The sequence below is a fragment of the Protopterus annectens genome, chromosome 14.part0, assembly GCF_019279795.1.
Source record: "Protopterus annectens isolate FY-2018-M chromosome 14.part0, PAN1.0, whole genome shotgun sequence".
NCBI classification, from domain to species: domain Eukaryota; kingdom Metazoa; phylum Chordata; order Ceratodontiformes; family Protopteridae; genus Protopterus; species Protopterus annectens.
In genome coordinates, this window is record NC_056748.1 from 15,329,587 (window position 1) to 15,343,748 (window position 14,162).

The 14,162-nt window shown below is 37.1% G+C and overlaps 1 protein-coding gene across 2 annotated transcripts in view; it reads left to right on the forward strand.

Moving 5' to 3' along the window:
- Window positions 1–14,162, forward strand: part of RBM20 (RNA binding motif protein 20) — a 1,470,922-nt gene that overhangs the window by 1,114,630 nt on the left and 342,130 nt on the right. For both annotated transcript variants that reach the window (XM_044055714.1, XM_044055715.1), the window contains exon 7: window positions 9,885–10,028. In XM_044055714.1, coding sequence (XP_043911649.1) covers window positions 9,885–10,028 — 144 coding nt within the window. The remainder of the gene's footprint in view (window positions 1–9,884; window positions 10,029–14,162) is intronic.

Here is a 14,162-nt window from a genome sequence, read left to right on the forward strand (position 1 = left end):
TATAGCTTCAAAAGCATAGTCTAGCAAAACTAATAAATTAACACTGACCTATTAATCCAATTAAAAACAGAAGGGAACCACAAGTACTGTAAATATAACATTTGGATTCCTAACAGAGCTATCTAAAGTCAAACTGCGAGCACACGAAATAAAAAAGGTAATAAACTCCATCCTCCACACAGGTAAAGTCAGTACCTCTCCTCCTAACATCCCTCACTCCTCCGAAAATATCGCTACCTCATTCAACATACACTTCACACAAACCATACTATCACTAGCTAAACAACACAACCCCCCTCCCCTCCAACCCACACCTTCAACTAGTAATCTCCCCATTTTTCTCCTGTACCTACCTCCAACATAAAAAAACTCTTGACTAAACTTAAGCCCACCAAATTAGTAGCAGACAACCTCCCAAGTGAATACCTACAAATCACAGCTGATGCTCTGGCCTACCCAGTATCCATCTTGATTAACTGATTTCTGTCAGAAAGTTACGTTCCCACACTGTGGAAAGTATCACATATAATTCTCCTCCACAAAGGCGGCCCCTCCTCAGAACTAACCAATTACCACCCCATAGCTATTCTCTCTCCACTCTCCAAAATACTACAGAGATGCATACACTCTCAGGTCTCAGACTACCTCCTTACTAAAAACCTCCTTTCCAATACTCAGCATGGTTTCCGACCAAACCATAGCACCACCACTGCCTTACTCTCCTTTACTAACACTATCCTTCAACATAAAAACAATGGCTATCTCTCTTCTGCTACTTTCCTAGACCTATCTAAAGCATTTGACATGGTCCCACACAAACAATTCATCTCTGTCCTCAATAACCTATCCTTCTCCCAATCAGACACCAACTGGTTTCAGAGTTACCTGTCTGACTGCCAACAATCCGTTGTATGGCAGAATGACATATCTCCCCAACTACCTGTCTCCATAGGAGTTCCCCAAGGATCTAACCTTGGACCCCTACTCTTCTCTGTTTTCAACAATAATCTAGCCTCTGCCACCAAACATGGCACACTCATACAATATGCAGATGACTCAACCATCATCTGCTCAGCCCAGTCCCTACCCAAACTGCAAAAGTCACACAGGAAGCCTTTTCCTCTGTTGAAACTTGGTTATCCGATGGCCAATTAATACTCAACCCAAACAAAACTAAACTACTCATCTTCCAACCCATCAAACATATTCAAAACAACTCTCACTTTAACATCACAGCAAAAGGCAACACCACTATATACCCAACTGAACACACCAAATTGCTAGGAGTGGAAATAGACAATAAACTAAAATTTGACATTCACATATCCATGACCATAAAAAAGTCCACAAAAAACTAGAAGCGTTATACAAAAATAAGCAACTTCTCACCAAAGCAGCAAAATTTTCAATAGCAAATTCCCACTTTATCTCCACCCTACTTTATGCCTCTCCAATATATACCAACCTAAGGCAATGTGATCTAAACAAGCTAGAGACCTGCTACAACAAAATTGCCAAATTCACCACAGGGGCATCCTACCGTAGTCACCACTGTCTCTCACTTGCTGAACTGGGCTGGCTTGAACTCCCTCACCTCCTTCAATGGTATCAACTCTCACTTGCCCACGAACTAGTAAACCATCCACTAAATGTCCCATCCCTCCAGAATCTACTCCAACCCTATCGCACCACCAGACAACTAAGATCCAGCAACAAAAATCACTTGCAGATCACTAAAGCCAATAACTCTGCTGGTGAAGCACTATTCTCTTGCACCATAGCCAAATTATGGAACTCCCTAACACCCACAATTACCTCCGTACCATCATGCACCCACTTCAAAACTTTACTAAAAGCGCACCTAAAAACATGCTGGCTATGCCCTTGCAACTCCCACTCTAATATCACCCACCCCATCCAACCACTACCTTTCTTTCCACTCCACTTACTACCTTGATTATAGCAAGCTCAGATGCTCATAAGCCTAGTACTTATTATACAGCAGGAACTTCTTATTGTAACATTTTTTAATGTCTGTTATGTACTTTGCAGATAAAGATTCTAGTTGTCTACTGATGTACTATGTTCTTCATCTGTAAATATGTTTGTAATTAATTGCTATGTTAATCAAATTGTTAATCGCTATGTAATCCAATATAACTACTGTCTGTTTATTTTAACTGTGGAGCTTTTCTCCCTGGGCCTCCGCTGAAAATGGACCTATGTCCAGTCGGACACTCCCGGTCAACAAATGTAAATAAATAAAATAAAAATAAACAAATAAATTGCTAATAAAGTCAACTACAAAAATGAAATATAATAACTCTGAGAGCATGCAACCTTGCATATAAGTGGAAACTTCCTTATTCCACATTTCTATGACCTTGCTAAAACAGTTTTTCAGCTTAAACAGATTCACCTAACTACTAACAGAATTCCATTTAATTGAAATCTGCAACATGAAATTCTTGTGTCTGGGACAGCTGATGTACAGACCTGATTGTACAGCTAGAATTCAAAGAGCTATGAGTCACAGTCAGTCACAGTGGTGGATACACGCAGAATGCTGTGAAAGTATGAAGGGACTAGCCTGCACCTACATGCAGGTGTCTAGTATAAAAGTCTGAAGGGGGGTGGGCTGTACATACATGCAGGTGACTAGTGTAAAGATATGAAAGGGGTGGGCTGCACCTACATGCAGAAGACTAGTGTAAAGGTCTGAAGGTGTGGTGTGCACACACATGCAGGTGACTGGTGTAAGGATCTGAAGGGGGTGGGCTGCACCTACATGCAAGTGACTTGTGTAAGGATCTGAAGGGGGTGGGCTGCACCTACATGCAGAAGACTAGTGTAAAGGTCTGAAGGGAAAAGCTTGCATGTACATGCAAGTGACTAGTGAAAAGGTCTGAAGGGGTGACCTGCGCCCACATGCAGGTGACCAGTGTAAAAGTCTGAAGGGGGAGGCCTACATTTACATGAGTGAGTCTTTGGATGGCAGCAACTACTGGGAAGAAACACATACTTATGGGGACCGTCACTTCAAATGAGAATATAAATAAGGACGCAATAAAGCTAAGCATGGTGAGGGGGTAGATTAATACAGAGCCAAGCACACTACATGGATATATATACATAATGTGGCACTGAGTGAAACCCAGACGCACAATGTATATGGTAACCTTGATCACATACCAATAATAGCACAGCAAATGTGTATCTCTGTAAAAACAGAGGTGTTTACAGAAATGGCAAAATTGATACTGACTTCTATAATTCCACTGGATGCAAAAAAGAAAGAAACAAGGGTAATGAAGTCCTGACATGGTCAGAACAGATGAATTTGCCATATTGCAGTTAGACAGAGGGCCTATAAATGCCAATACCTATATTCCCAAATATATTAGATGGTTGCATCTGTATGTGGTCAGTCAGATGCAGACAACACAAAAGCTCACCAATGTACATTACTGGATGCCATTAGTCATGCTAGTGGATGAAGAACAGCCTTTGAAAAGAAGTAGGCCTGAAAATGCACAGGCAGAAGTAGGCAGCAATGTTTGAGAGTAGATGTAGGCCCCCTTTCATCTGGGAAGAAAATGGAAAGTTTAACCCTCCAGAAGGGAACAACTGCCCCAAATTGTTAGCTGCACCTACATGCATTATCTAACCTAAGCCTGTGCTTCCACTTCCACTTCCACTGATTGCTGTCTGTTGTTTTTTATCTCTCTTCCCCTCCCAGATATGAAAAACAGCTTCTGTGCTTTCAGAAAACATTCACTTTTAGCCATAAAATGGTGCACGGGCTATCTTTTAATAAAACTAAATTGTACACTGTTCTGTTAGCTGTAAGCTGCTAGGGAGGTTGCTACCTGTTATTCGGGTCCCATAATTTCAGACTTGATCTTTTCACTGAACTGCTTGCCATACCTTTAAAGTTTTCTTTTCCCTCAGCAAAGAATACTCAGAATTCTCAAGAATAAATACTTGTGCCTGCAGACAGCTTGTCTCTATGGAAATGTACTCTGTAATGAATCTATAAATTTCATACAGAAAATAATGCACAGTTGCAGACATATTGACTCTACTGAACATTTTCAAATGGAAAACAAACAAGCTAATATCTTTACAGTTGTAAGAATCTTAGCATTTTCATAGCTTTCATGATTTTGTCTTATTTTTAAAGCCTACATATTTGCAAAAACAACTTACAGCTTAAACCAAAAGCCATAATATAGACATTCACCCTTCTAAATTAAAGAGACAATATCCTAATTCTACAAATTCTACATATAATATAATCAGTGCACCTTTACAGCCCACCCCACCCCCACCCTAGCTGTCCAAGATCACAGCATATAAACATTAAACGTGCTTTTTTCCAGCCTTTTTTCTCTTGTTTTACTGTAAAACCTATATTTCATAAAACTAAAAAAAAACTTGTTTACTTTAGTATTTTTAACACATACAGTAGTCACTGAGAAGAACTGCGGTGGTGGTGCTGCGATAGCGTTGTCGCCTCACAGTAAGATGTTGTCCTGTTCGATTCTCAGCTAGAGCGTCTTCTGTGTGGAGACATGCGTGAATGGGTGTACCTTCGTTGAAGGTTGTGCGTCAGGGCCGGCAACTTGGCACGTAAAAAGTCTACTGCCAAACATTAGCGGACCGGAGTTCTGCTGTGGCGACCCCTAACCGGGAAAAGCTGAAAGACACAACAATAGTAGTCACTGAGAAGACTCTTCCAACATTTTAAATACTCCTGACTACATACTACACAAAACTATTTTATTATATATAACATACCATTGATATCATGAAATGCTTTATACAAATACTAATAACAAAAATCATTTTACTTACAATTAGTTTTACCCCTTTTAGTGTCCTTCTATACATTAATGATATAAAGTAGGGTATATGCTTTGCAGTCCACCCACAAGTTTAACAAGTCATCAAAAGTTTCAGAAACTTTTTTTTTTTTTTGCAAAACCATGTTTCACAAATGTGACTGATGCTTTATAGTTTTCCATTTATTCACTAACTTCAGTGTTGCTGGTCTTCTTCCTGGTCTTCTCCATCTCCCAACTCCAGACTCTGGTTCAAGTCCAAGGTTCTGCTGATTCTTTTAGTCAACTCCTGTGCTTTTTTCTGTCTCTTAAGCATTTTCTTTTGAAACATTAGAAAAGATTTCACTGGCTAAGTCTGTCTATGAGCCTTACTGTCAGAAGAATGAGAAGCAGAGTCCCCTTCTGCTTGCTGGCTCACTTTTTGTTGGATGACATTTTTAATTTCCTCCTTAGTCTATTCTGCATCAAAATGACTTTTATCCTCCAGGAAAAAAAAAAACCCTTTGAAGACAGCTAAATACAGCAGCTTGAATCTCACAACTGCCTCTTGACAGCCCCTGACTGCTGGGATAAATTTGTTTCTTTTCTGCTTTGTGTGCAGTGAATAATCATTTTCTGCAAACACTCTGCTGTCTCCAATGTTTAATACTTTGTCCTCCAGTTTTGGAGCATACACTAGATGCTCCCTTTTAGTTAATAAATTCTTTGTGGAACACCCGTCCAGTTGCTTATTTTTCCTTCATAAAATTAATAGTCTGTTCCTTCCCATTTCTTTGGTACAGCAGAAGATCTCAGGTTTTCTCTTTCCACTGTGTCCTCTAAATTAACTATTTTTAAACAGTTCTTCATGAGAAACCTCATATTCATCCAGCTATTTCTTCAGTTCATCCTCTGATTTTTGCAACTTTATCTGTTCATATTAATGGCTAGTTAAAGCTTCTTCTATTTTTCCAGCCTTTTTGTTGTTTGAATTTATATATTCCTTTAATGTTTCATTTAATTTAATCACCTCTGAGTACATTTGATTTATTTTTTCCTCTAAATTACTGCAAGCCATCTCTTGAACCAAAGCTGAAGCTTGAACTGCTTTTGGCATGAACAGCTGCAGAATCCTTCCCAGACAATGTTTCTCTTCACCTTTTCTGGTTGATTTTCTTTCAGGTTTTCCAAACTTCTTCTTTTCTAGCATCCAGGCAGTATATTTACTAGCGAGTAACTGATTTTATCCCCCCCCCCAAAAAAAAACATTTTCAATGTTCAATGGCACTCCTTTTTCTCAGTGACTGCGAGAGCTGAAGTTATGCTGTTGATCAGTGTGTATTTATTCTGGATAACCCTACAATGCACAAATATTGTTAGATTTGTTACACGTGGAAAAGGAAATAAGTTACTGACAACACAAATTATAGTAAGTTTGTATTAAGCTAGAAGTATCTTAATAAGGTTGTTATAAATCACTATAAGTAGGGTGGTCATAGGATGTTATTAGGCATACAGTTCAGGAGACCATTGATGAGCCTAGGCCAGATTCCAAATTGACCCAAAACATTGTCTGATTAAGTGTCCTTCTCAAAGTAATGCTCTAAGCTAAGGGAATCAAACCCTGTACCACAAGAAGCAGCTCATTAGCAATTCATAAGCTTAATCCCCTGCACTAACTGCCAGATTTCGACTTTGATAAAACTTGCCATAATAAATTCTGTAAAACATTGCAGTAAATTTCTAAATAGTTAAGAGCTATGAGGTAGATGTATGCCCACCGGTGGAGTGACACTGGCTTTAGCCAGCAGCCCTAACACATTTACATTAATTTTCTTGAAAAAAGGATGATCCTTTAACTTAGACAAACAAGATGCCTGGGTTGACTCTGCAAAAGCATTTAGAAGCTGATTCCAAGTAGTGGAGCTAGTTTCTTGAAATGGTGTTTCATCTGTTACTAAGCCAAAGGATGATCTGTTAAGAATAAGAGTGTCTCACCATTGTTGTGTCTTAAAGACTAGTTGGATGCTCTGACTGAAAATATAGAACTTAAAGGCAGCACTAGTGGTGTTTAATGATTTTAAAATGTGAGTATTTAACAGTAGAGAGGAAGCTAGTATGTCCTTTTTAGGCATTCACAATGATGGGTGGAAGCAACAGCAAGGAGAGTAAAGTGGTAAGTTGTTTTAGTTTTGTTCTATAGAATGTAGATATTACAGGAGGAGTGAAGAGCAATGACAGGCAGGCCATATTCTAATTTAAGATGTAGAACATGCTTCTAGAGAAGGTAAGTCAGTTTGCAGCATTGTTTTAATTCATATATTGTTTTATTGACTATTATTTACGTGTGTTTCCTAACAGATAGGCTAGCTGCCAGAAGCAGTCCTGTTTTGTTGATGAGCAAAGGGGATTAGATTACCAATGGATTTTGTAAAGATAAATAGGGTTGTTTCCTTCAGTCATTTTAGTGAGGCAAATACCCTAACTGCTGATTTCTTAGGACTTACGGAAAGTTTATTAATTTAAATCTGGTATTATAACTTGATACAGTTGGACTGTATTTTGCTCTGTAAGATAGGTGTGGTATTGTTTGAGGAGAATGTCATCAACATGCATGACGACATCTAGGTTAGGAAGATCATTTTATTTACATTACTAACAATTATGGAAGGCAAATTTGGACTCAACACTGAATCCTGGATTATTCCACAGTCTACAAAGCCAATTTCTGACAAAGCTATACCACCACAAACATGGAAAGTTCTTTTATTAAAGTAAAGTTTGAGCCATTGGATTATGTCATGGCTACAATTAAGGTTTTAGAGTTCAGGCAAAATAAAAATAGACCATTTAACCATCCCAAAGGCCTGTATCATATCAACAAAGATGAGTACTTTACATTGATTGTTATTCATGTTATGATAAGAGTACTATGATGAAACTGAATTTTTCATAAAATCTGTATTATGAGTCAGAGAGAGAAAAACATTTCTTTACATAATTAAAACTTTGTTTATATCATGACTTCTTGAAGAGTTTTGTTTTGAGGCAAAGATTGGAAATAGATGTGAAGGCATCCAGGGAGGAGGATGAAAAAATCTAGGGCAATGGTACAATAACTGAGGAGATGAAAGTTGCTGGAAACACTCCCCTGGTTAAAGATAAACCGAATATGCAGGGCAGTGATTTGTCTTTAAGCGGGACTGCCATTTACTGTAGTGCTGGGTATATTTTAGAGAACTTAGCAGCTGATTTATTGATCTTTTCTAGTAATTTCTGAACACTTCTGGCACAGATTTTCTTAAAATAAAAACTTAGAAAATGTTGAGCTATGCAGAGTATGGGTCCAGTGGAGTTTGATGGAGCTGAGGAATTTATTAGTCCTGTGAAATCATATAGAGTTGTCATGAATTTTAGCAATAATCCTGTTTAAATCTTTTCTATATTCATTGGGTTGGTTCCCACTTTATGTTCAAGATCCATAAGTATGATCCATGGAACATCAATAATTTAAGAGCAGTTTCATGGAAATCAATACTAACTCCAGAACTGCAAAAGAAGGATTAGCAAACTTAGCGTTAGTATATATAAGTATGCATGCTGGGTGCAGGACACCATATTAGGTGTGCAGGGACTCACTCCTGCAAAAACTGCTTTTTTTTGGTGAAACAGTGAGTTTAACACTGTTATTTTTCAATTATCAATTTTTTGTTCAGATTTTTTATCCTGTTAGAAATTGGTCAGAGTCTGCGCACTCAGTCAATGTTCAGAAAAAGTTTTAAATGGAGCCCTCATGGAAAATTAATTGGGGAGCTGCATAATAAACTGAGTTACTAGATGGCTTAGTTAGCCCTCATTTACTCACCGTGTACCATTGCTCCTAGTAACATAATGTTACAGTGACATCGGGCTGGGGAGGTTTGGGTACATTGGCAACTTGGCTAACAGCAGGTAAGCTATTTTTAATTATAATTCAGTTTGTGATTGTATTTACAGGCTGCACATTTCAATAGCTGCAAAGTGCAGCTCAAACACAGTGTTGCTCTTTGTGCGTTCTGCATGAGAAAATATAGATGCACCCCAAGAATCTCACCATGTTATACTCCATAATACTTGTGGCTCGACATTTCTAGTTAACTTCATGGTTCTTTTCTAGATTGAGAAATGGGCTGGCAGATACTGATAAGTATATACATCTTCCAATACGTTGTAAGCATCTTGTGCTTAATTCACATAATTTTCCTAAATCAGTATTTACTACTGCTCATTGCACTTTGCTGCAACTATCCAACTGATCCACAATCTTAAACGTCTGCTAATAAGTTTGATGTGCAACATATGAAAGTGCCATTGGAAGAGTAGCTTTTCTAGACAGTCAAATTGCTTGTAGATGCACTTTAAATTACTTAACTGTTACTCACTTGTCGCCTCTTATTAGCTCATCAAACACTAATTTGTATTTGTCTCTTCTGTTTACTTTATGTCACTGTTACATGTGCCTGTATCCTTGGTCAGGTCCAGCAATGGCCCTAGGACCAATTTAATTATCCAATTAATGCACAATAAACAAATAAATAATCAATTATTCTAGTTGTTAGGTAAACTTTGTCAGATGCAATACAGTATAACTGAATTCACTAATATTATAGGGATCTTTTAACTATCATGCCCTGTTCTAGTCAAAACCTTTAATACTTTTTGATATAATATTCAAAAATGTATTGAATGTGAAACCACTGAGTACTAATCAGTGTTAGAAAGTACATATAAATGGAATATTTTACCTTACAAATTGATTTTTAGAGGAATAAGATGTGCCTGAAGCTGAATCTGTGCTTTACAAGTTGTGAAAAACTCTGTGTGGTGTCACACCAGAATCCAGTCACTTCAGCTGCTGAAAACCTAGTCATGCCAGGTGTTCATTGTATTAAAAATAAAAAGATTTATTATTTAAGGTTTCTCATAGCAATGCATGCTATTCTGCTTTTCATATGTGACAATGATTAAAATGTATGCACTGTTTCAATTATGTAAGTACTGGTGTAACTAACTTTTTTATAGTATCCACAGAGAAGATCACTGCCTGGTCGAGTTGTTCACATATGTAATCTTCCAGAAGGAAGCTGTACTGAAAATGATGTCATCAACTTGGGACTACCTTTTGGAAAAGTCACAAATTATATTCTCATGAAGTCCACTAATCAGGTATCTTAAAGAAGACAGTTAATAGCTAATATATCCTTTGTGCTTTCAGCTTTAGGACATATATATTTATTGGACAATAGCAGTATTTTATTTACATGTCTGGTCATTGTCCATTTGACAGTGCATTTTTAACAAGTCTTTAAATAATATCTGTAGAGTTTATCCATCTCTTTAGTTCCATTGCCTGTTTTACCTATCATACACCCACTTTATAAATAGTTATTTATTATCAGAATTGTATCATGTCTTTAATTTGGTTTACTGGACTCATGGTTTTATGAAAATTTACACTTTAATTAAAAGCAGTGTAATATGTTCTTAGCATTACATGTGTCAGAGTTATTTATTTCATCTGTACGGTGCTGTTCTGTCTCCAGAATGAAAGTGCTTATTGGGGACTGTCTCAGTTATTACCATTATTGTTTTAGTAGTTCATTATAGTTTGTTTCTTTTTTCACACAATCAGCTTTTCTGTATTTATTTCATATCAGACTATATTAACTGTGGTACATACCTTTCTGATATAAAAAACAAAAAAGCCTATTACAAATCTTTACACAAATATTTTTCTGGTGACACTGGCAAACAGAAACTAGATGGTACTTCTTTATGTAATCCTCCTTTCAATCTAGAGTCATGATTTTATGTCAAAATGTAGACCAAGGTGATATTTTAGTATTGATGCTTTCTTCAAATAGCATTTCAGATTCTGTGGCATTTTCCCTCTCTGGTGATGCACTTGTATATGAGTAATATAACTTTTTTATGCATATTGCATGAAACAGATTTCCAGGTTTCCAGATTTTGTTATGAACCATCAAGGTGTGTTATTCCAGCATCTCTACTCTTCTCTCTAATAATGGATGTTACTCAAAACCTATTACAGCTAAGCCTAGTACATGAAGGGTTCTCCTTTATCAACTTAATTATTCAGTCATTTTCTTAGTTTATTGTAAAATTCCTTAATAGATTTTCCAGTCTTTCCTCAAAGTGCAATTAATATTACTGCATTTGCTAGTTATTTTTGTTGGGAAACTCCGACTGGGTAGGAGCCCATTTTCAGCAAAGACCCAGGGAGAAAATCTCCAAAGTATTACAAAACATTTTAAGAACAAAAACTTTACAGTCTTTAAAAGTAATACAAAAAAGAAGAGTTTCAATAGTTATAACAAATTAGTCATAATATAAAAACATTGGTTAAGAATAGGTACAAGTTATATAACAATGATTTAATTCAGAAATTTTAGACAGATTATAGAGAAATTAAAGATAAGTTAATATAATACAAGCAGGAATTGCAATATGAAGTGAGAGAAAAGCAGGTTTATGGTATATTTAGAGACAAAGTCAGGAGAAAGAAATTGATAGAAGTGAGAAAGTGAGTGAAGGGAGGGTAAGGAGATGTGAGGTATGGTTGCACAACAGTGATATAATTATCCTGGTGTTGAGCAAGTACAGAGCCAGATTTTGGCTAGGAAGTCTTTCAGAATGGTTTTAAAGGAGTGGTGGGAACATATTGACCTGATGGACATATGTAACGAATTCAAGGCTTTAACAACATGGTATGAGTATAGAAAGGAATTTCTGGTCATTGGATCATAATGACCAAATGGGAATATAGTTATATAGAAGGTTATTTAATGCTGGACAAGCAGATTGATTTTTTGGATAATTTTATAGGAGGTAAGAAGCTGTGCATATGTTGGTTGATGGGGTAGTTCTAACCAATTTAGAGTTTTAGTGCTATACAGTGGTGGGTTCTGAAAGGGGTATTTGCTACATAATTAGCACCTTTATTATAGCACTGTTCAAGTTTACATAGCCATGTTTCAGTTGCTGTTTTGGAGGTGTGCCATATTGTCAGATGTGAAAATGAGTATGGACATTAGGGCCGCCTGTTGTATGGATGTGTGGAGGGTATTGATGAAAGAGGAGGGGACCAAGGATAGAGCCTTGTGTACATCGGTGGTGACTGGGAGGTATGGGGAGAGTGTGGAGTGTCATTTTACTGACTGATACCTATTGGATAGGTAGCTTTTGAACCATAGAAGGGTGGGCTGAGAGAGACCTAATGAAAACATTTGAAGTAGAAGTTTGCTGTGACAAACTGTCAAAGGCTTTAGACAAGTCTAGAAATAAGGAGGAGATTGGTTTGCTGTTATCTCTAGCATTACTGACAGTATCTGTATAGGGTAGATGTACACTGTTAGTACTATGGGAAGGATGGAAGTCATGCTGTGTGGGGGATAGGAGTTCTTCCTGCAGGAGATGGTTTAGCAGTTGTTTTTGAATAAATTTTTCAAGAAATTTGGAGAGGGGGGATAAGATTGCTATAGGTCTAAATGTAGTAATATCTGTTGAATTTCTTCCTTTGTGCAGAGGGATAATGTGTGACTTTTCTAAAGACAGGGAACATGGCATTCCTGGATCGGCCTATTTATAAGGACTGAGACAGGGTAGGCAATGCTGTCAGTTGCTATTTTAAGGTACTCGCTCGGAAGGTCATCAGCTGAAGTACAGTATGGTTTGAGTTTGTTTAACAGGAGTTTTACATAGGACGTGGGTGCAGGTTTGAAGGTGAAAGTAGATGTGGTGATACATGTTAAGATTAGATGTTGGGGAATCCTTGGTTAGAGATGCTATACTATCTATGAAATAAGAGTTGAACTGTATTGCAGTTTTGAGTAATGAGTTATTGGGAGAGGGGTTAGGATTGAATTAATGGCTGGGATGCAAGATTTCTTTAATGGCTGTCCAAAATTTTATAAGTTGTGTTCACTATTATTCTTTAAATTGTTATAGTATAGTTTTTTGTCTTCATTAATTTGTTTTTAGTACAATTGTGATGCATTCTGATTCTTTCCGTGCTGCTTGTTTTCTCTCCTGCATTAGCAGTCCACTCTTTTTGGATAGCTAAGTTGCACTATTTATTTTTAGCAGACCAGTGATCCACTGTGGAGACCCCCTAACTGGAAAAAGCCAAAAGACATTGCTTGCATTGATAGTCTCTTCCTTCTAGGAGGTACAAGGCTATTTAAGAAATTCAGAAAAATCGTATTAAATTCATTTACAGCATCATCTAATGGGAGAAGTTTTAGGAAGTTCCAGTTAATAGATGATAGGATAGTAATGAACATTTCCAGGTTAAACTTGCAAAGGTTGCATGTTGTTTTATAAACATACTGTTTAAGTGGATGTTTGAAATGTCTGAGTTTAATTTCTCCAAAGGTTTGGGTTTCTATACCATGATGGGAATGGACCCCATTCCTAAGTCAAAGTATAATCAAAGTTCACAAAATTAGTATTGTTTCAATCTTTGATGTTAGCCAAAAGTGCTCTTTGCAGGACCAGCAGTGTGCCCAAAAATGACTCCTTCTACAATTCATATGGAGTTATATATACTGGTAGCAGACTATAAATTCTTTTTTTATGAGACCCATTGCTCCTACTGCTATTGGAAATGTCTGGGTATCTCTGTTCCATATTGCCCTCATTTCTGCCATAACTGTTGGTAATGGGTCTCCATGTGATATAAACTTCATCTTTCTCTATAAAACTTTGTGTATCATGTTTCAAATGCTTATTAGCTACTTCAATATTGTAATGTTTGCACAATCCGCAGTGTAACAGTCTTGCCACATTATTATGCCTTTCAGTATACAGGCCCACTGCCATTAGTGTATCACACCAGCAACAAGATGTGCAACTGTTTCCAGTTCTGTTTTACAGAATACACATTTGTCTGCTTCTCTCACATGTTCAATGGACTTTGTAAACCGACGTGTACATAGTCTACTATCCTAGGCCGCTAATATTAACCTTTCATTTTTTTGTTTTAATTTCACTTCTCCTTAACTATTCATGCATCACATCATGATCAACATGAGGTTGTTCCAGGAATTTTCTGTACCTGCAACAATATTTATGCCTTTCCACAGTTCGTGCCTCCTTATCTGATCCTTCTGCTTATATTCCTTCTTTACTTTTTGGGACATGTAGTTGCTGCCTGTTTTTGTGTTTACTTCTGGTTTGGTTTCCATTCCCACTTAACGTCAATATGCTTTTGTAAAGTAAGCAGGGACATCATCTTAGATTTGTTCTCTTCATGTTTCAAAACTTTCTCTATGTTTGGAT